This window comes from Microplitis demolitor, chromosome 2 (genome assembly GCF_026212275.2).
Source record: "Microplitis demolitor isolate Queensland-Clemson2020A chromosome 2, iyMicDemo2.1a, whole genome shotgun sequence".
NCBI lineage: Eukaryota > Metazoa > Arthropoda > Insecta > Hymenoptera > Braconidae > Microplitis > Microplitis demolitor.
This window is the reverse complement of record NC_068546.1, coordinates 13,582,767-13,607,611: the sequence shown is the minus strand read 5'-3', so window position 1 is coordinate 13,607,611 and position 24,845 is coordinate 13,582,767. Positions and strand designations below refer to the sequence as shown.

At 32.5% G+C, this 24,845-nt stretch overlaps 1 protein-coding gene and 1 long non-coding RNA gene across 2 annotated transcripts in view; both read left to right on the top strand.

Annotated features, from left to right (window-relative positions):
- The window catches only part of LOC103569117 (glutamate receptor ionotropic, NMDA 2B-like), a 247,992-nt gene that overhangs the window by 158,284 nt on the left and 64,863 nt on the right, over positions 1-24,845 (top strand). The window contains exon 3 of the mRNA XM_053742925.1: positions 17,350-17,497. Within this exon, the coding sequence (XP_053598900.1) occupies positions 17,350-17,497 (148 nt within the window). The remainder of the gene's footprint in view (positions 1-17,349; positions 17,498-24,845) is intronic.
- LOC128668993 (uncharacterized) lies at positions 22,048-22,808 on the top strand. The gene is made up of 3 exons (XR_008404541.1): positions 22,048-22,241; positions 22,373-22,478; positions 22,542-22,808. It is a non-coding gene; the product is annotated as an uncharacterized LOC128668993 (long non-coding RNA).

Sequence of the window (24,845 nt, the reverse complement as noted above, 5' to 3'; positions counted from 1 at the left end):
ATTAATTAGTTTCTATTATTTAAATTATTAATATACCCTAGTAGTCAATCAGTTTATTCTTTTATTAGTATAAACAATTATTAAGCCGATAATTGTTTTTAAAAAAGAATTTATTTTATTAATATAAATAATTATTCATCAGTAAAAAGGAATTAATTTTATTTACTATTGTGTGTATTGTATGTAAATTTCTCATTCGCAAATTTATAGTTTGGAACTTGGGTTTGTGACACTGTATTGAGTGTGAGATGAGAGTGGTGTCACCATATTTTTCTCTGTCTCTAACACATACAGAGAACAACCCGGCTTGTACTTATTATTATTGTTTAAATGACTTCCGACGATATTATCTTTTTTTTGTTTAAATGAATTACAGCTTTATTTATTAATTAATCAATTACATATTAAATTTATATACTACTTCATTCGGAATTCCTTTGTTTATATATTCCACCCGCAGGAATTAAATTATTATCATTTTGAATTTTATAAGGCTGAATAGCCAAATATTACTGATTATGGTTTATATGTAACTGCAAGAAATTTTGAATTATTTTATTATACTATATATTTGTGAAAATCAATAGTTATCAGGTAAATCTAATATTTATTTTCCTAAATCTGTCTTACTATCTGCAATTTATTTTCAATATTCATTTACTATTTCTGTAATTTATTGCTATCATTTTCTGCACATTTAATATTTATGAATTCATTCGATTGTTAATCCGCCTTGTCAGCAAACTGCTCGCTCGGATTTTCCTCTCGCAAATTTCCCCCTGGATAATGATTTTTGTCTGTTTTGAACAAACGGTCTGGATCTCTCATGCACTAACCCTGCCTGAGAAGCTGGTTCAGGCACAATTATTATTTATTTATTATTTATATTATTGACTCTTTTGAATGTTTATTTAAATTAAAGTAATTATAATTTGTAGAATCATTTAAAATTTGATATACCCGTGGGTGACCGCATAAGATACCGGGTTCATTCGCGTCTCCGTCCGGAATATTTATATGGTTTACATTATAAGTTATAAAAAAAGTTACAATAAAGAAAACAAGGAAACATTTTTGAGAAAAGAGATAACTTTTTTACATCCATTATGGTCCATTAAGACATCTGTAGGATCGTTAGGTATGCCAGCTCATTTCTGTTTTAATGGTATCCATTGCACTCGATCATAAGGTGTTTAACGAAAAATGGGTCACTACATTTTTTGAACATGGTACAAGGTTCGTTCGAGAGTAGGTAAGAATGACTTAGCTGCGTGTGGCCAATACGGATTCCTATTATTACCCGCTGCAACCACCTGCTGAGTTTTGAAATTGCTTCTAAGATGTTTTTTCTGAAGTCATGGAGTTTACTTGGCAATTGCGATCAGATTATTTTCCAGTGGTTATTGATCGCATTGTGAATAAGTTTTTTAGCTTTCGTATGTGTTAGTGGTGAATTCGGTGGGCACTCTTCAGAAGTCGCGGCTTTAGCCGCCCGATCTGCAAGTTTGTTTTCCAGGATATCAATGTGTACCGAGGTCCAAACGAAGCTAACTTGCTTTTGTAGAGATTATCTAGAGCTTGGCAGATGTTTTGGATAATAGGGTTCGTAGTAAACTGGTTTTTAATGGCTATTAAACAAGACATCAAATTGGAGAAGACAGGGCTCTTGACAGTATCATGATGATCTAGGATTATTTTGAAAGTGTGCAAAATCACCTTAGCTACACAGGTAAAGATAAATCTGCTGTCACTTACGCGTTCCTTCGCTATTTGGCCAGAGTTGATAACTACCAAGCATCCCGCATTTCCTCTGATGATAGGACCATCAGTGTAGTATTTGACGCAGAGCGTACATTTGTTACGAAGCTCGCAGAAGAGTAATCTCAAAGCTTTTGGAGTTGTCGTGTGGCGATCAAGGTCGTTCAAGTCTGTATTCACGGAGATATGTAAAGAATGGCATGGTGGATAATCTAGGGATCGTTCATGTATAGTTGGTAGGGTAATCCCGGGCTCTACAAAGTATTGCGATATCTGAATTCTAAGTTGTTGCGATGAAGTTCCCTTGAGGTAGCGATTGGGTTTTGCGCCCGTGTAGATACAGTCAAATTCAGGATTGTTAGGAGTTATGGATATTGAGAGGGCATACTGGAGGCATAGTTTTGCCCTGCTGATAGTTAGAGGGTTTTCTAGTTTCGGCAAGAACTCTATAGGTCAGGCTTGTTCTGAAGGCTCCAAGGCAGATGTGGCATGCAGAGTTCATGACAACTTAGAGAGTATCCAAAAGCGAATAATTCGCTGAATCGTACAGTATGAAATCGTGATCAAGCTTCGATTTGATGATACCCGTAAATCCTCCATAGGGCTTTGGTGCTACTTCTCCGTTTTTTTCCTGCTAAGGTCTTCAAAATACGCAGTCGCTTTTGACTCTTGTTCTGTAATGCAACAATATGAGTCTTTCATGTGAGTTTACGGTCAATCGTGAATCCCAGGGTTTCAATTGGATCTCGTTTTTGAATTGGTTGATTATTTAAATAGAGTTTGAGAACTTTTTTTGTGTCTTGTTTTGAATCCAGATTATCATGTATTCCGATTTAGTAGCTAAAAAAGTAAAGCAGCACCTGTCTGCCCAAGCTTGTTAGCCCTTCGGAGCGTTTTGTACAATGTAAATGGTGGATTCAATGTTTTTTTCCCAGAATGTTATCGAAAAGTCATCGATAAACAGACGCCCTCGTAGCGGAGATTGTACGATTCGTAAGGCAAGGTTTATTGTAACCGTGAAGAGAATGATGCTGAGTACTGAACCTTGTGGCAATCCGTTGATGGATACTAAGCTGTAAAGGGTTTCATGAATCCTTACTTTCATGCTATGGTCAGTCAGAAAGTTGATGACGTAAGCTATGAGATTGCCCAAAAATCCTTATGAGATCATAATTTTAATAACCTTATGTATCGATGTTCACTCGTACGCTTTCTCTATGTCGAAAGTCACCTTAAGGAGGTGAGCATGGTCTGCGAGAGCCTCACAAATATTGGCTTTGACGCTGACTAAGTAGTGAGTGATAGACCTGAACTACATGAACTACACTGATGGTGTGCGAGTCCTCTTTTTCGAGTCACCATCTGATACACAAGCAAATCATTTTTTCCCATAATTTACAAAAATTGCACGCCAGTGAAATCGGTCAGTCGTTAGATGTTTTCGTATAATCATTATTTAGCTTAAGGATTGAGATACCCATAGCTTCTCTCCCTTGATTGGAAAAGAGTGTGACTGCCAAAGATGATTATAGATTACTAATAAGTACTCAAGGTATGAGTGGGGATGATTCTTGATCAGTGCCTTTGGCGTGCCATCCGGTCTAGGACTGGAGTTGCGAGGCTTGGAGATAGCTTGCAGTAGCTTGTTGAAAGTGAGGGGGCTGTTGATATAGCCTAGATTACAGGTTGATTCCCTATCTATAGGATGTGACTTAGGCGTGGTATAGGATTTACTTCCAGCGGGGTAAGATATTCTTGAATTTAATGCGAATGCTTCGGCCAGGATGTTGGCTGTTTCCTGGGAGTTCTTAATTATCTTACCATTAGGATCCACGATGTTTGATGTGTGTTTGATGTGTATAGGAGAAAGTTCGGGAGAAATGCGTCCGATTTTATTCCATACAACTGCTAAAGGTGTTTGCACATTGATTGTAGATGTGAAGTTGTTCGAGCAATTTAATTTGCTTGATTTAACGGTGCGAATAGCAACTGCTTGACATTTTTTAAATACAGCCATGTTTTCTACGCTAGGATTCTTTTCATATTTACGGAAGGCTTTTTTGAGTCTTTAATTGCAGCTTGACAATCAATGTTTCACCGTGATACAGATTTTCGTCGCATTAACCCTGACGATTTGAGGATAGAATCGTTGGCTGCTGCAGTTACGACGCCAATGAACGGTACAATGATCTCATTGGCTGTCATGTTTATGAAAGATGAAGGCTCAGGAAGAGAATATTTCTTTTCGTTAAGAATGTCGTGAACTAGTTTCCAGTTAGCATTCGTTGTAATCTATTTTTGAGGGAAGTACGATGCATCATTGATTGTCCGTTGGAGGTTGATTTCAATTGGGTAATGGTTGCTGCTGCAGTCGTCCTCATGGGCAGTTTATTCAAGGTCACTAGCTATAGAAGATGAAGCGAAGGTGAGATCAATGGAACTTTGTTTGGCTGATTTAACGTCAAAGTGTGTGTTTGACCCGTTACTGAGGAGGACAACATCATCGAGCTTCTTGCACCAGATTTCTATAGTTTTACCTCTGCCATCTGTATTTTCAGATTCCCATAACGAGTTGTGAACATTAAATCCTCCGCAAATGATGAATAGCGTGGGTAGCTGATTAACAAGATCACGAAGCTTGTTCTTATTCAGTGGTCTACCATTTGGGAGGTATATGCTGCAGATAGTGAGAGGTTGAATTGTTCGAACACTCACAGCCACAGCTTCTAGAGGGTTGTTGAGTTGAAGCGTTTCTATCATCCACTTCAAATTTATACTCTTATCTTAATTGTGTCCATCATTCTTTTGTACTTTCTAATTTTCCTGTTTTTTTGTTACTCTTTTTTTTTATTGTTACTAGTCTTAAAATTGTTAATACTTTTGTGGAAGTTAGGCAGTGGTAAGAGGTATAATTAATAGAAGGAGTTAAATTAATTATATAGAGGATGAATATGTATATAATAGAGAAGAAGGTATATCTAATTAAATCAACATTTAAGTATTTTGGAGCTTAGCAAATTCATAAATAACTGATTTATCGGCGCCGAAATCGCGCGTAGTCGATCAACTGATGGGTCGTATGTATCGATGTACGTATGAGCATTGTTCTATCTCCTACACTCTCCCTTAATGCGAATCCGTACTCATCATCATTATGTTTCACTCATTCCTAGCGACTTAGTGAGTTATGAGTGTCTCACTTTTGCCAATGATTTCGTAAAGATATCAGCAACCATTTCGTATGTCGGTAGATATACAACTTTAATTATCCTGTCACAGATAGCCCCACAAAGTTAAAATGTATCCTGACATGTTTGATACGATCATAGTATCCCGTAGTCGTTGTTAATTGTACAGTGCCTTGGTTGTCGCAATATAATAGTCTGGCTGATAAGTTTGGCGATCCGAGTTCATATAAGAAACCTTTTAGATGTATTGACTCCTTCGTTGCTCCGATGAGTACTCTGAATTCCGCTCGCGTCTTAGATAGAGCTACTGCTCGCTGTTCTGCGTTGAAATACGCTGTCATAACATGTAATTGGTGTATTTTGGCTCCTATTCCAGCCGCCAACGCCGTTATTAGCCTAACTGATCCTTGTCTTGCCACTAGGGCAAATGTTTCTTCATAGTCGATGCCTGGTCTTTGCGTGAATCCTCTGGCTACTATTCTAGCCTTTCCGCGCTTTATTATTCTGTTTTTGTTCATCTTATTCTTTAATATAACCCTCGATCCAATTATATTTTTGTCTTTCGGTCATTCAACTATCTCCCAGGTGTCGTGATCCAGGTGTGATCAGACTTCTTCTACAAGTGCATGTACTCACTCGAGCGATTCTTCCACGTGGATTGCTTCATTTAAGTCAATATCCTCTGTCATTACCGTTTCTTCCATGAATGTTGTCTCCATAAATTCTATTTCATGTTCGTTTCTATCATTTCGTTCGTGGTTCGGCGATTTTTCAGATGCTCGACCTGTTATCTCACTTTGAAGTTTCTTATCTTTGGGGTATAGCGATGTCTCGAGCAATCTTTTTTCACCGTGATTCTCATCGTCTGTGTCGTGGCTGAATACGTCGTCCTGTTCTCCTTCCCTTTCGTATTCTGGTGAATTTTCTTTATCTGTTAGATTTTCCCGGCTTGAAGCATGATTGGAGGCTATACTAGAGATACTGACGTATCTGTACATTTCCTTTGGTCGTCCCGGTTTTCCGGTCTTTAATTTCGTTGGTCTACCTAGTGCACGTCTTATGTGCGATCACGGTTCATACTCCTCGCATGACTGTTCATTCGCAGCAATTCTCCCTGGCTCTTGGAGGTGATCTTCGTGTGAATGTCCGTAGTCTATATCAACAGGCAATACCTGTATCTTGGTTTCAAAGTCGAGTCTTCGATTATTTCTATGTCTCTCGTTATGAAGATTTCCCTCGTATCATTTAATTTGATCCTGTATACCTTAACCATTGGCGAATATCCTATCAACTTTCCTTCTATCGCTTTATGATCCAATTTTCGTCGTCCTGCTCCTATGCTTAGTACAAATGCCTTGGATAAAGGCAATTCCTCTTAAATGTTTCAGGACTGGTTTTCTTTCAAACCATAATTCGTGTGGTATTAGACCTCGAAAGCTTCTGCTAGGGTACCTGTTCCTCAGGTAATTTGCCGTATGTATTGCTTCTCCCCAATGCATCGTAGACAGTTCTGACTGTATTCGCAGGCACCTAGCCATTTCAACGATGGTTCTGTTCAATCGCTCAGCTACTCAGTTTTGATGACGTGTATACGCTGTCATCAAGCGTCTTTGGATGCCTTCGTGACTCAGATATTTATTGAATTGTTTGTTGCAATACTCGTGTCCATTTTTGAATTTCAACCTTTTTATTTTCATTCCAGTTTGTCGCTCAGCATAGTTTTTAAAATCCTTGAATGTTTGAAATACTTAGTCTTTTCTTTTTAGTAAGTACAGCTCACACCAACCGCTGTAGTCATCAATGAATGTTACAAACTACCTATTTCCACCTTCTGATCTAGTACTTGATGTCTGGCACAAGTCTGTATGTACAATATCTAGTAACGTTGTGCGTCTTACCATCCTTGGTGTGAATGGCTTCACCGTTATCTTACCTCGATAACGAGCATCACACGACGTTTTTCCTGACGACAGTTTTTTTATCCCTGTGGTTCGATCTCTTGATAGACTGACAACGGCATCCATATGTAGATGTCTAAGTCTCGCGTGCCACTTTGAATCGACCACTAGCATAGAGACTATTATTATGATCCTCCTTGACTTCTGTGATACCTGCTTCTTTTTTCGTCCAGAATTTTACCAATCAATGTTTCCATGTTGGGTAGTTCGTCTCTGGATCGAATTGCACACCTGAAGTTGTTAAAGCTAGGTGGTAACCTTCTGAGAATTAGCCCCACCAGCATATCACTTGGTATCTCAATCTTCATACTCTCTAGCTGCCCAACTGCACTCGCAAAGCCGTCTAGACGTTTTCGAAATCTGTCATCCTCGTCGATTTTAAATGACGTAATGTCTGTTAATAGTTCGATCTTCCTTACGTGTCCCTTTAAAGCGTGGACAGACTGAAGTTCATCCAGAACTTCTTTCACCGTGTTGCATTTTGACACCGATTTTTATTCCGCGTTCCCAGTAGATAGTTTGATGTCTGCCTTTGCCTTCACGTTGTTGGTCTTCCATTTTGCCAAATCACGTGGCGTTGCGTCACTTCCTGTTGGAATTGGAGTATCGCCGCTTACGTAACCCCATCGGTCATGCTTCACCAGAATTGACCTCATCCTCACCTGCGAGACGTCGTAATTCCTTTTGTCCAGCATCTTGATGCGCGAGTAGTTTAAACTATTGCGCACACATGTTGCGCATATCTCTGCATATAACTCTACTCTGACTATTTCTCATGATCTTGCAAAGACTCTCTCACAGACTTCATGAAATGTCTATCTTATTCCTCAAAATATGTTGTTTTTCAAGTAAAATGCCGTTGGTTTGGTTTTGATATCGTGAAAATCAATATTTCTGTCACTTTTTCTTTAGAAAAAGTACAATTTCATAAGTTTTTCTTTTCATAACGATTTCTTAATATTTCAAAACCATTAGGAATAAAGAAGTTATTGGGCTATTTGAAGAGAATATTATATCAAAGTTTGGCGCCAATTATAAGTCAATCTATATTATAGAACACGAATGAGAACTGTTTTACTGTGTGGGGTCCACTGAACCCAGTGTGTTTGCTATGAAATGATTCTGACGTATGTCCTCAACAGGTCAAGCTTTAAATTTTACGCTTTGCACTTGCGTAAGTCTGGAATTTTCCTGTTGGTGCTTGCGTAAAATTTTCTTTCATCACAAGGGTCATGACTCTCTACGAAAGACGATCCGCTTGAAAGTTTAATTAGATAACAACGGATAGATCACTTGATAGTGACAATTTTACCCAGTTAATCTTATAAGCTTTTGGTACCTACGTCTATTGCTGCGAAACAGGTTAACTTGGAGATTTGAAAAAAACATTATTGAGTATTTTCTAATTTTTGTTAACAATAACTGCAAAAAAAGAATTTGTTTGACCGTAGTAGTTATGAAACAGTTAAAAACAAACCTTATTTTATTCAAATCATTCTGACAATCGATAGAATGTTAGTTATTGATTATTGATTTATTAATTAAATTAAAATAACAAGTAAGTTAAATGGTTGAAAGATAAATGGAGTATTTCAAATTTCGAAACGTTCAAAGATAGTCATCGAATAAACATTTCACACCCGAGTCGATTCCGTGCCTCAAAAATTTGATTTTTTGTGAACCAAAAAAGTGTTTTGTTTTTGTTCAATTTATATCTCTACAAATATACTTTTTATGAGGTCCAGCAATGAAACAAATTGCTCAGAAAATCAAAATTTTTATTTTTACATTCCTGAATCATTTTTCCACTATCCAGAATAATATTACAATGAGTTAAAAAAATTTCACGACTCTGCTTTCACGTGCTCGTAACAGCCCGTTCAGCCTATTCTTATGACTCCATTGCTACTTATAATATAATATGAATGATTCAACAGTAATGATTTACACGAATAAGATGAGCACTACAGAGAAGTCTCTATTACATCGCCACTTACTGCCGAATGTCGAAAATATGCCAAGAAATAGTTAATGGTCTTTTTATCTTGCTGTAATAGTCCAGTTGGCCAGGAAAAATATTGTTTATTTGCAACTTCACTTTAGATGATTGGCGCTAATTTTTTTTTTCTTAGACTCATATAACATTTCTAAATTGATTCAATTATATAAAAAATAGCCTTTTTGAAACTAGCTTTAAAATTAAACATCTCGAAAAATATTGAGAATGTGTTAAGACATAGTACAAGTGAATTCTACACGAAGAAAGAAAAACAGTAACCATTGCTGTGCCGACCAATAATTTGGTCAGTACACTATACAAAATAACAAAGTTTCTTTCAAAACCGTAAGTATTACTCTAGCGGCAGCAATGGTTACTGTCTTCGACTGCAGTCAGTATTAGTGAGCACATGACGGGGACAGCGGTAGTGACTTTACAAATATTAATCGTTTACCTCTTGGAAAGTAATCATCACGTTTTATACTCGTGTTTTTGCGATACATCAGAATTCTGAGTTGTTGAAACTTTGCTTTTGTGACTAATGCAGGGTGCAGTAACCACTCATGTCATAAACCACAATCATAATCGCACACTATCAAACATTAACTGGTCAAGTAGTACAACTCAAATTAATAAATAAAATGAACAAAATAATAGTGTGCCTGAACCTGCTTCTTAGGCTGGGTTAGTGCATGAGGGCGCCAGCCTGTTTTTACAAAACGGGAAAAAATTATAAAATATCAGGGGAAAGATCACGGGACAAAATCTTGAGCGAGAATGTATGCACGAAGCGGAATGACACTCAAATTTATTTCATTAAATAATTATATACTTATTATAGCCAAATAATAATGATGACTAATTAAGCTATCCCCAAGAAAACTTAGATTAAAAATTTACTTAACATTAACTTACACAAAGAAAACCCTTATCTTTTTCTTTATTTATATTAATTACTCTAGGGAGGGAAAAATACGGGTATTTACGCATATTTAGCAACACTGGGTTGCAAACAATCACATCACAGAAATTTTAGCCAGATAAATAACCATTACTTTACATTAATTATTCATAATAAAAATCATTAATATAAAACAAAATCATATAAACTTCTGATGCCATAATACTCATTTATCTTTGAATAATAACATTAATCATTAATAATACTCAAATACAATTTGGTAATATCTATTTAAATACTGTTATTTGACAAAATGCTTAGTACGCTACTCTCGCTAATCCGGCCAGAAATTTACTTAGCGTATTTACACAACCTGTGCACCAAACTCTGGGACATACACTGAATATCTTTAATTTATTATTATAATAATAACTCGGGTTGACAAATACACTGGAGAACAATGTATTTTAGTCAAATTAGATTTGTTTCAGGCAAATAAATTCCATACTTGAATGGACTCAATCAATACTTATTTGAGACAAAGATAAGGTTCATTTGAATGAAATAATACTTTGTTTAGAGTTATAACGTAAATCGTTCAAATACTCGCGATGGGAAAAAATATTCTAAAAAAAAATTTTGAAAAAAGCCAAATTTGTCAAATTTTTAATTCTTAAAATTCGTCAAAATTGACGATCGACATAAAATTTTTGTCTCAATTTTTTTTGTATTACACCCTCTACTTATTTTAAAAGATTCGGAAATTTTCAGACCTGTTTTGTGTTTTTGCAAAAAAATGAATTTTTGAATTTTACTGACAAAACAATTTTTTTTTTCTTGAATTTTTTGTTAAGTAAAGTTAAGCAATCATGTAATTGAGTAAATTTCAGCAGTGAAAATTTCACTTACTGTCATAATAATGTGAAAAAGACCATCATTGACGGTTATGTTCTTATTTATTTTATATCTATTGATTGTAGTTTTTGATTATTAAAGAATATAAATTTTCGAGCTTTGTTAACATCTTTTTTTTTTTTTTTTTTTTTTATTTTTAGCTAAGTCAAGTTGAGAAATCAATCAATTTTGTGAATTTCAGCAGTAAAAATTTCGCTTAATGACATACTGATGTGGGAAAAGACTAATACTGATGTTTATAGTCTAACTCATTTGATATCTATCAAATATAATTATAATATTTCATATAATAACGTGAAAAAAGACCATGAGTGACAGTTATATTCTTATCTCTCGACATCTATCAAATAAATAAGAATATAACCGTCAATGGTGGTCTTTTTCACATTATTATGACAGAAATTGTAATTTTTACTGCTGAAATTTACTCAATGACATGATTGCTTAACACAGTTCTGAAAATTTCAGAATCTTTTAAAATGAGTACAAGGTGTTATACAAAAAAAATTGGGCAAAAAATTTTATGTCAATCGTAATTTTTGACGAATTCCAAGAATTCGAAATTTGACGCATTTGTCATTTTTCAAAATTTTTTTTTCCATAGCCTCAAGTATCCCTTTCAAAAAAAGATTTAGATCGTTATTGTAACTATTATAGTTTTCGAGATATTGAATGAATAAAGTTGAAATACTGAAAATATCGCGAAATTTTTAATTTTGCATAATTTTTGAAGACAAATTTGCCAATTTTTTTCCTTTGGCAAAATTGCGTTATATGGTAATAGGAAACTTCTAACCAAAATTTTTCCAAATCAAAAGGGATCGATTTCAACCATTGGTCGATTTGACATGGAATGACCCATATATAAAAGAAAAATATAATTTAACTAATGAACAATAATAATTTTCAATTTAACAAAATAAACAAATTATCTTATCTGAATTAATATAAATAATAAATTAATAACAATAATTTGATGCCGTGTTATCTCTCAATAGGTTAGAAAAAAAGAAAGATACGGGACTACCCTCAGTCACACTCAAATGAAATAAATTATTTTATGGTAATAATGATTTATATAATAATAATCACTAATAAATTAATTAGTTCAATTGGTCGCTGGAGTAAATGATATAAATTTAGATTTTGCAAACCATTATTTCCAATAAAATGAATAATAATAATATCCTAAAGATTATTCATAAATATTGCATGTGATAAATAATAATTTAAATCATTATTTTCATAGTCCAGAAATTTTTCATCGGAACAATGACATCAGTACTGACGGAATTTCCTTTCCCCAGTACGGTGAGATCAACAAATATTCGCTGCGCTTTACTACTACCGGCTGATTGAGGATAGATATAGACATATGTATACATGATACGCAAGAACTACTAAAAAAAGTAGAATCTATACATCTATATATGCTATCCTAATGATAATAAAACAAAAAGAAATCTTAACAATAGACTTTCAATTATTTTGACAACTAGCTATGTATCATCCAGGATGTTTATTAATTAATTAACAATATTCATCCGTGTGTGATCCACATACGTGGGTTTTTCACCGCGGCGATCAACAACTACCGGGCGTTATCAAGTGAAAATGCGACAAAAGAATTACAAAGTACTAACTCGTGGATGTTCCCAACATACAGAAAAATTAGGTCCAAGCAATTGTTGCACAATTCACCCAGTGAATTTATCAATTTGTATGAATGAATTTTATAAACTGATAGCATCTACTCGCCATCACACACCATATCTGTCTAATTAGTTTTGGGCCCATCCACCTGTTGGTCGCCGATAGGACGCTTCGATCGCCCTTAATTATTATTCTTATTATCATTATTATTTCTCCAGCCCTGGGCCTGACTAAATCAAACAAATAAAATATAAAAATGCTTTTTCCTTGCCTGAATGATACATGTATATAGTTAATTAAATATATCTAATATTTATTTATCCAAAATTTATATTTTCAAATTATATAGTAAATTAAATAATTATTATTTTTAATTATAAAATCAGCGTCGATAGTGTACGGAAAGTATCGATTTTTCCCCTACTTTGCAGTCAATGTTTCCTATTACATCGATACCCGGCTGTAAATTTTTGTCATAATCAGATATTAAATATGGGTTGAGGAATAATTTCATTACATATTATGCTGCCCAAATATTTCAAAATCCTAAATAAAAACTTGAAACTAATAAATATTATCAATTTATATTTTTAAATTGTAAATTAAAATTAATTCAAACACGTGCTCACACATACACTGCGCGCATGCGCCAGTTTGCGAGCAGACAGCTGTCTTACCGCCAGAGTAATGGTGGAAAGCCCGCGTAACAATTCAAATTCAAGCTTAATAGAAAATTTTTTCATCTCACAAATTAATTATTAATAAATAAATTAAATCGTTACGTGACATAGTTATCAACTCTGATTTGAATAATGGCACTGTACCGCCATTTGTTAGCTACAAACAAATATATGTTTGAATGGAACAAATGGTTTTGTTCAGTCAAATTAATCTATTTATTTGGCTCAAATAAATTGTTCTCTCAGTGTATTCCACTCAATTATCGTGATGCATTCTAGTGAGGGACCAGCGATAAACGATGCAAAAATTGATAATACTATAACGTATACCGTAATTAATTTCCGCGACGGAGACGCGGATCAACCGGTAAACCGTATGCGGTCGCCCACGTGTTAAAATAATAATAATAAATAATTATTAATAAATGATACTAAATGATTTTAAATATTTCCCTCGAATTAAAATAAATAATAAGTTTTAACAATAATAAAATTATAAATAATAAATTCTTGGTGTGCCTGAACCAGCTCCTCAGGCTGGGTTAGTGCACGCAGGCGCCAGACCGTTTATCCTAAAACGGACAAAATTTTATTCAGGGGAAAATCTGCGAGGGAAAAAATCCGAGCAAGTGGCTCACGACAAAGCGGACAAACAATTGAGAAAAATGAAATAAAATGAATAATAATAAAAAGAAAGATAGTAAATATATAATAAATAATTATATTACAAATAATAAATATTATCAGAAAAATGAAATTAATTAGTAGGAAAAGATTCAGGGAAAATAAATATTAAATTTCCCAGACAGCTGTTGGTTTCCGTATTTTAATTTTCAACACTAATCAATATAATTAATAATATTTTACAATAAATAGTTTTTGTTAAATTAACCACGATAATGACACTCGGTGGTTATAAAAAAAATAATACAAATATATAAACTCAATAACTTAAAATAAATAGAATTTAATTTAAAGTAATCAATAATTTTAATTATTAATATTAAGTATATCAGAATTCCATTTGAGTCTCCCCAAGAATAAATAATATTAATATAATATTTCCTTTTTATATATATCTCCCACTCGTGAGAGAGAGAAAGATACGGTGTTTTAATTCTCACTCACGCTCAAAAAGAAATAAATTCCTCAATGTGAAATAAATTTATTAATTTTAAAATAAAAATATCAATAATAATTTTATGACCGCTGGGGTAACAGATAATCAAAATAAAATAATATGATGCTATGCAATTATGTTAAATAATAATAAACGTAAATAATAATGGATAATATCATACAGATATTTTTAATAAAATAGAAAAATAATAATTATATTAACTCGGGAATTTTTCATCCGAGTGCTGACATCAGTGCTTGAGGAATTTGTCCAAGCACTGTATGCGCTCTATAGCTATATATACTGTTCGTGTATATATAGGTATACCGGCAACGCTTTCCCAACGCTGCACTCAACTCATACATATACACTCATATATATGCGCAATAATATCAGAAAATATTCACTAATAATAAATAATAATGATATTTAACGATAATTATTTATGATATAAATAATATATCCTTTAATAATTCTTTATGAACAAATTAAGTTCCCCTCGCCGCGACGACCAACAACTACCGGGGGAGGTTAACACGTGAAAAATAAATGCTGTGAAAGGAATTCAAAGTACTTACTCAAAATCTCCAAATCAGCAAAATAATAATAAATATTACAATAATGAAATAATGATATCAATTATTTGAATTAATTCACCCGGTGAACTTTACTTATTTGAACCAAAAAAAAACTTTATTGAAACAAAAGAAATGTAACGTAATAACTACACAATCAGTTTTTCGTCTATCCACGATGCTCGTCCGTATCTTTCTAACTTAATTATCTAAACCTCCACCTGTTGGTCGTCGCACATATGGCACCACCGTCGCCCTTAATTTTTATTTTAATTACTTTTGTCAGCCCTGGGTCTTACTTAGATTAAAAATATAAAATATACAAATGAATTCTCGGACATCTGAATGATACATAATTAATTAATTAAATATATGAACTGTTTATCCATATCTTTAGTGTCGGAAAATAAATTAAATAATAATAGCCCAACTAATAAACATCACTTGACGTCATCAGTTGGATGACAAGTTTAAACAAAGTAATATGTTGACAATTGTTGGGGCATAATATAACGCTGGATTATGCATCCCAACTAATTCAAAATTATAAATAAATACTTAAAATAAACAAAAGTCACGCGTTTGTGTTTCAAATCATAAATTATAAAAATAAATTAAATCACACATGTGCTCTCTCATACCCTTCGCGCATGCGCGAGCACCGTGCACGGACTGCCGTCCCATCGGCGAAATGGCGGAATGCCCGCGCAACGATTCAAATTCAAATATATAATTAAAATAATTAACTTAAAACTAAATAAAGTCAAATAATTTGAATCGTTACGTGACAATACAAATGACATACCGGCATTGAAAATAATTTACTTTTGTAGATTTTTAATAATAATAAGTACGTAAACTATACTTTTAATTTATTATAACAAAATACACATTCACCAAATTAACTTTCTTGAATATTGTATCCCAGCAACTGGGCCAGAAAAAATTTACAAACTACTGACCAGCAACAACAGGTCCTACCTTTACAATGGCCCGGTCCTCTCTAAATTATGTTTTCACTGTCAATTTTCTGAGGGATGGGTATTACTTATGTGTTAATCCCTTTATTGACTTCGGATCCGAAATTATTAGTTAAATTAAAATATTTAGATCTATCACATTACCTGAGTTATGTCATGATAATAAACTAAACCATATTTTCCGTGAATATCCATAGAAACAATAATTATTAACTGGTTAAATAATTGAAAAAAAATTATTTCAGTGCACCACATGATGGAAGGAAAATATTGAATTTTAGACCACCGTGTCGACTTACTCTCCATCCGGTCAATATTTTTATATATACTTTACACACTTGTGTGATCCTAACTAAAATAAAAATATTCATTTCATTCAAAAAATTTAAAATAATTATCGAAACATAAATATGACAAACAATAGTTCCAATAATTTCATGAATAAATCATTACGAAATAAATAATTAAAATAATATAAATACTTAAGTAATAAAATATCACTAGCGTACATGTTTCGCGCGCAAGCGTGCGCGTGTCGTTTTTCATATATTTATTTTATTGTATATTTTTGTGTCGTTTGCATATATTTTTTCGCATTCGACCAATCACATTACGAATAGTTTGGCTTCACATATATTTCATCTAAATTTTATTATAGGATTTTAATTAAATGCGCACATGCACTTCTTATTATCTAGGAGGTGTTGTTGAATTCACGGCAAGATGGAAAAGCGTACGTAGTGATTCACGTTTGAATCACTACGTGACAGTTCTTATAAATAAAATTAAATATGGGATACATTTCTTATTTTTATACTTGAACAATTACAATATATAAGAATAAATAAATATATAAATAAAAGTGTCAAGCAACTAGTGCAACGTAGCCTCACACTGTCAATAACTGATTAACATAATTTTATATCATTTTCTGGTGATGCATGCGTTGTGCGATTGTGCGATTGTGAAGCGTGCGCAATGTGATTACGATTGTGGTTTGTGACATTACTGCGCCCAGTATTAGTCACAAAAGTGAAGTATGAACTGCTCATAACCCTGTTGTATCGCTCAGAGACGAGTATAAAAAGTGATGTTACTTTTGGAGAGGTAAACATTTGATGTTTGTAGAGTAACTATTACTGCTATCCCCGTAATGTGCTCAATATTACTAATTGTAGTCAGAGACAGTTACCATTGCTGTCGTTAGAGTAATTCTTAAGATTTTCAAAAAAATCTTGTTTTTTTGTATACTATACTTACATTAGTGTTCGGCGTAGTAATGGGTACTGTTTTTTTTCTCCATATAGAACACCGAATAACGAATAAAATGAGAACTTATCGATGCGTCTACTTCGAGAAATTAACAAATTATTAATTTTTTAATACGAAATTAACGATTAGAGTGTAGATCGCATAAAGAAAGAGTTAAAAGTCAAGGATAAATGAATCGATCATGACTTTCTTTACCAATCTTTGACGTCTACTACTTATAAAAATATTGTATTTGGTCGTTAAATATCATATTGTATTTCAAATAAAACTATGTGAATTAGCGTTATTTCATTTTTTTGTCTATAGGCATATATTTAAGACGGGTTTACAATAAAATTAAATTGTTACAGAATTGATATTCAATCAGCGCACCGGAACGAAAGTTTCTATCAATGTTGCAGTGGATTTTGTATTGACTTACTGCAAAAATTCTCTGATGAAATAGGGTTCACTTATGAATTAGTCAGAGTCGAAGATGGAAAGTGGGGGAGTCTTGAAGTAAGTAGAATAATATTTAGTGATTATCTAATAGTATGATGTTACTTCAAAGTACACATTCGAATTTGGTGGCGTTAAGGCTCAATGATACTAATTCTATTGAATAAGCTCGACTTTCTACGGAAATCTACCTCTCACAGTATTACCCTTCAAAAATAACAAGTTATCTAGGGGATCAACTAGATGGCCTTGGTATAGAAAGCTCTCCAATCGTCAACGAATCCTCCACGTTATGATTTACACGGGTCAACCCCGAACTGTAGAGAGAGTACTTCTGTCAAAAGTAAAGAACCTTTGCGTTCAATGGAAAAAGTATATTGACGTTAGCAGTGCAATAAACAATATCAGATTCTATAAAGAATGAAAAACAAAAAAAAAGTTTGGCTTTTTACCGATAAAAAATGAACGAATTAAAGGTCTAAGTGATTACGAAGGACAAAAAATATTTGGATGAGGTCAAGTTTTAAATGAAGTTGAAACAGAAGATTCCAATAAACAATCAGTACTAGTATTTACGTCATTATAATTTGTTTTTTTATGATTTCAGTATAATGATTGAGTAGTAAATTTTTTTAATTTAAATTGTTATGCGGGCATTTTTCCATTACGTTGGCGTTCGAAGCAGCTATTTGCTCGCTACCAGCGCGCATGCGCAACACTGAGTGTGAATGTACGTGCTGTATATAATTTATATTTAATTTATTAAAATACTACTAACTAAAATTGGTTAATTTTGAGCATTATTCATAATTTCAACGACATTAGTGGGTTTAATCTAACATGAAATTATACCACCATAATTGTTTAATGCATTAAACAACATATCTTAGCTGGGTGTTTGTGCAGTGGACGCGTTTATTGTGAGCAAACGGAATTGACCATCGAGCGGGAAAAAAATCAATAATTTCCCTTATAACACCGCCAATGATATAATAATAAGATAAACTTTCATTAAATTATTTGGAACTCTAAAAACACGATTTTCAGGAAATTAAATCTTAGATATAATTAGGAACTCACTGCAATGTCATTCGTGTTAAGTAAACATATAGAAATATTTAATTTATTAATTAAATAAAGTCCAGGGTCAGAGTGATAGGGAAGAGATGAAGAAGCATTGTGCGTGTATTTGTGCGTTGTGAGAAAAAAATGTCCCAGAGATATACGGATTATTGTATTGCCGTGCAAAGCACAGAAGTGGTAACTTTTAATTCGGCCATTTTGGAATATTTAAAGGTGAAATGAGGTCAAATTTGAATGTTTAAATTATAAACAGATTAATTTTCCACGGTTAATCAATTACCTTGAGTGAACCCCGTAGGCGTGCACTATTTTATCGACGCTAGGTGCGCCAATTTATGGGGCTCGTCTACCAGACCCAATTAGAAACTAAGTAGGGGAGGGAATTTTCCGATAATCACCAAAATCGTGCGAGCTGATTAGTTTTAGGCAAGTTAGGGCAAGAGAATGGTGAAGAAGGTAGAACTGGACCAGCTATCCAAGCAATCACCTGACACCGTGTACGTGATATATAAACAATTTGAAAATCGGTTCCGTCGGACTAGGACGGACTTAAACACTTAACTTAAAGTAGAATAAACTTTCAGCTAAAATCCAGAATTTATAATTAAGTAAATCACAATCGTAATGGTTAATTGATCGCATTGTGAGGCAGTTACCATCTCTTTATGAAACAAATTCTCGGCGAGAAAGCCAGAAATTATTATGAACAAAACTTAGGATTGAAACAGCTGGTTCAATTATTTCCACGGCAGGAAGGTCAGAAATTTTGATGTTAATAAGAAATAAATTTTACTGCAATGGGCCTAAAATAATAAAACGAAAATAAAGAACTAATAATTGTGAGACTGATAAATTCAGAAAATTAAATAAAATAATTGAATAATTTATTAAATGAAATTTAGTGATATGAGTGAATAAATAATTAATCAAAGTTATTAAAAAATAGCGCAAATTGATGTCAGTTCTAGAATTATCAATTATTGAAAATTTGTTAAATTAATATAAATTCTATCCAAGTTAACGTGAAAAAAACGCGTACATGAAAGGGAGAGAAAAGGGAATAGACGTGCAAATTAGAAAAGGATAGAGCGAGTCTGAATGAACTCTCAACTTCATTAATTTTTCATGACATCAATAGTCAAACACAAAAAATACATTGAATAAACTGTGTTGATTAATAACGTAGATCTATCATTTAGGAAGAAAATTAATAGACTAGTTAGAGGACTGAAATAATTTTATTAATTAAATCAAGTTCGTTCGATAATTAGAATTACTAATTTAATTTTATGCGTGTGTGAGTTGAGTCCTGTGAACATAAGATAAATGAAAATTAAGTGTGTGTGTGTGTGTGTGTGTAAAGCACACTCTAATGCTTCGCATTAGAAAGCGTGCAATTAAGTCCTAGAAGGTTTCGGTGAATTTGGCAATTTGCCAAATTTGATTGAAATAAAGCTTTATTAAAGTCTAGACTAATATGTATTCAACTAAAGATCCAGGTGATCAGGCGGGTAGCCAATTGCAATAGACCAGTGGACATACGTAATTAAGTTAAGTCAAGATCTAGTTGATGAGGCTGGTGGCCATTATTTTATAAAAGTCCGGCGAACTCATTAGTTTACAAGGAATAAAAGTTTGGTGGTTTCATTACTTTATAAGAAATGAAAGCCTGGTAGATAATGAAAGTATGATGGGTGATAGAGCCCATTTATGATCAATAAAAATCAGTTTATATACTTCGTAAAAATTGTTTTCATATATTTGATTTCTCAACCTTCATCACTATTATAAAGTTTAAATGACCCTGACTTTTGAAAAATTCACATCGCTGGTTCTGGAAAGCCGAAATTACCAGTGCCACCCTTATTAGGATCTAGAAAATGTTAAAATGTTAAAAGATTGGTTTATCAATATTTAATTAAAAAAAAATTTCAATTGAAAATATTAATTTTTGAATTTTTTATTTTCAACCTATAACAGATCAAGTTAATTGAAATTTATAGAATTAAGTTATCTATGAAAAATGATTCATCAATATTTATTTAATTTTGTAATCATAAATTATTTTATGCAATCTAACTTTTTCAATGAGTTAATGAATTTTTAATATATTATAACGTTTGAAAAGAAATCGTTCAATTAACTTGAAGAGAAAAACATTTGCCAAGTATAAATAATTTTTAAAATTGAAATTTTTACTGCCATGAGTATAATTTTTTATTTATGTTTTTTAAATATGGTGATTCATTTCAAAATATTCTATTTTTTAAAACGGTTTGCTTAATTGACTTAAAGAAAATAATATTTGTCAGGTATGTACAATAACTAAATTTAAAATTTTTACAGCCATAACTAAAATGTTTCATTAATTTATTCATATTCGAAAATTTTGCCGTCATTAATCGATCACACGTATTGATGTGTGACATTAGTTTTCTCAGTAGAGATCACCTTCGTAGATGCAACCTTTTTCTCGCGCGTGAATAACAATCAATTTTTATTCTATATATGATCGATTGATTCTCCGAAATAATACTCAATATCACATCAGGATATGCATTAAATTATGTTTTTGATATAAAGTGCATTAAAAAATATTTACCTACATTGTTCATATCATAACTTGCCGGATACAACAACAACTATGTCATAGTGAAATGGACCAATCAGATCTCAAGTTTTTAGGCCTTATGCATTATCATTGGTTGTCCAAACCAGACAAAGCGAATTATTTACTCAGGGAGATATAAATCTCTCAACTTAAATTTCAAAAAGTCTAAATGTGCATGGGTGTTGGCTCGATATTTTTTTAAGTATTGTTTTTTATCAATTAAAAGTATATATATATATATATATATATATATATATATATATATATATATATATATATATAAATATATATATATATATGTATTTATGTAAACTTTCTAACTAATAATAGTTCTAAAACCTACTTGATTAATCGAGGCTGGGCCACACCTAATGAAATCTTGAATTTAAGATTTTCAATTATTTATTAATCAATTATCATTACAAGGATTGTTTTTCTTGCTTCAGAAGAAAAGCTGAAGACGGACTTGCTCAGAAGATTATAATCATTCGAGATTCATAAATATTCAAAATGTAAATAGAAATCTTAAATTTGAGATTTTGTTAGGTACAGCACAGCTTTAATTTTAATAGACAGTAATAATACATATGTACTATATAATAAAGTAATAATATTTGTACTAACATTAGCTGAGAAAAAATGTTTATATATAATCATACATAATTATATATAACTATATATGATCATATATAATTATATATAATCTTGTATATATATCCACATAGAATTATATATAATTATATATGATGATATATAATGCAATATTTAAACGGACAGTGTCATATGTAGCTCCATATATAATTATATATGATTATATATAATACTATTCCGAGAAAATTTTCTTATATATCTATACTAATATATAAATCTATAGGCTCTGTCTGTACATGGTGATTTTATTTCGAATTATGCGTCAAATATCATTTTTATGACCTACTCATACTGTATCTACCTTTTTTAGAATTTTCGTCTGTCTGTCTCTCTGTCGGTTTGTACCTTTATAACTAATCAACCACTTATCTGATTGAGATGAAATTTTTTATACATATACAAGATGCTGTCACTTAAAATATAGGCTACTTTTTAAATCAATTATAAATCAGAATTCGGGTATATAAATTATTTTTCTAAAAGTATAAGAAAAAAACAGTTAAATTACAGCCATCAATTGTTTTTATTCCATTAGCGTCAATTGTTTTTATATAACGCGTATCAATTGTTTTTTATATTTTTTTTTTTAGATTAGATTTTGTTTCATTTATCAATTGTTTCTGTCAATTGAATCGTCTATCACATTTCATTAAGCAGTCAAAATAAGAGTGTCTAATCTGACTTATTTGTAACTAAGTAAGAATGTAAATCTATTTAATTTATTACTTGAATTTTTTTAATTTATTGTATGATATATAGGATTAAAAAGACAAAATTACGTATCTTACGCAATATGTAAAATAAATGAAGATCATAACCTATAAATAATCATTTATATTATTTATAAACAATTTTTGTGCATTAACTTATATAAAAAATTGGATTCAAAAGATAAAGATAAGTACTTGATTTCACTTAGTTATCTATAGTAATTTTTATTTTTGTATGCTAAGGTAACCAAGATTGACCAATTCAATATAACTTATCGTAATTAATAATTTTATATTTTAGATATGTATCGTTATTATTCGTTATATTTACATTAAAAATGCCTAAAAAACGAAAATCAAACTTGAGTTCATCATCAGCCAAAGCAAGAAGCAACAAACTTCTTCGCCTATCTGAAACTCAATGTGAACGAGACGAGAGACTGAAAATTCAGAAAGAAAGGAAAAGTAATTTACGAGCTAATGAAACACTAGAACAATCTGAAATTCGCCTTTCTTCTGATAGAATGCAACATGCTAATAAGAGGAAAGTCGAATCAGAGATAGCTTATGAAAGAAGATTGGCGGATGATCGTGCACGCCACCTTATGACATATCATAATGCATCTGATGAACGACGTATCCACCGATTATCACGTGATCGTCAACAGCACACTATTGCACGCAATAACGAATCAGATGAACATCGTAATCAGAGATTGACTCACGATCGTGAACACCATACTTTATCTCGCTCACAGGAATCTATATTTGATCGTGAAACTCGCCTAATGATCGACCGAGAACATCACGCTCTTCAGCGACGATCAGAATCTGCATTCAAACGCGATGAAAGTAGAGCTGCAGCTAGAAATAGATACTACAGGTTAAAGAAGAAAAAAGAAGCAAATTTAATGATGGAAAACGAAAGAATTTCGGCTCTTCGTGAATCAGAGTTTAACGACAGACGAACAGAAAGATTGTCTTTGGATCGCCAATGGCATACCGTCCATAGACAGTTAGAATCTGATTCAGAACATCAGCAACGATTAAATGCTGATAAGAATAGACAAACTCAGAGACGAAATATCCGTTGGCAATCAAAATTGAATAGTGGTTTCTCCTACGATCCGTCTATTAATTACAAACAGGAATCTGATGTTGGTCCAATGACTAAGGTTTGTAATAACTGTAATGCATTAAAGTGGGTCGGTGAATCTGTTGGATTATGCTGTTCATCAGGTAAAATTCGATTAACACCTTTACTTGAACCTCCCGAACCTTTAAAATCTCTGCTGGATGGAAAACACGTTCAATCAAAATCATTTTTGAACGCTGTAAGGTCTTACAACAATGCTTTTCAGATGACTTCATTCGGTGCAAATATTGTATCTGAGGGAAACTTTATGCCGACTTTTAAAATCCAGGGACAAGTATACCATTTAATTGGTTCATTGTTTCCTGAAAGTGATCAACCTTCAAAATTTTTACAGATATATTTTATAGCTGATTATAATGAGCAAATTAAACTTCGAATGTCCTATAATAATAATTTAAATAAAAATCTCATAACAGACCTACAAAATATGCTCCTTCAAGTAAATCCTTATGTGCATGACTTTAAATCGGCTTTAGAATCTATTCCACTCGAAAACAAAGATAATTATCAATTAGTAATCAATGCAGACCGTAAACCAATTTCCGATCATAAAGGCCGGTATAATAAGCCTTCTACAAATGAAGTAGCTGTAGTGTTAGTTGATCAAGAGTGTCAAAAGAGAGATATTGTTCTATCTTTGCGTACAGGAGATCTTCAAAGAATAAGTGAGACTCACCGGTCGTATGATGCCCTTCAATATCCACTTATATTTTGTCGTGGAGAAGACGGCTATAATTTTAATATATTTCATTCTGGACAACAAGCAGAAGACACGAATAAAAAAATTTCAGCTTTACAATTTTACTGCTACAGACTTATGATGAGATCTAATGAGTTTAATAATTTACACCGTTATCGTCAAATTTCAAATCAATTTTGGGTTGATATGTATGCGAAAATCGAAACCGAGCGATTGTCATTTATAAGAAATAGTCAAAAACAACTTAGAGCCGAAAACTATATTCACTTACAAGATGCTTTGCGCGTTGAAAGTAATATTGATCATTTAGGTCGTTTAGTTATTCTCCCATCCAGTTTTACAGGAAGCCCAAGATACATGCATGAGCGAACACAAGATGCATTTAGTTATGTAAAGAAGTATGGTCGTCCTGATCTTTTTGTAACTATGACCACTAATCCTAATTGGATAGAAATAACAAGAGAGCTGTACGAAGGGCAATCTGCATCTGACCGGCA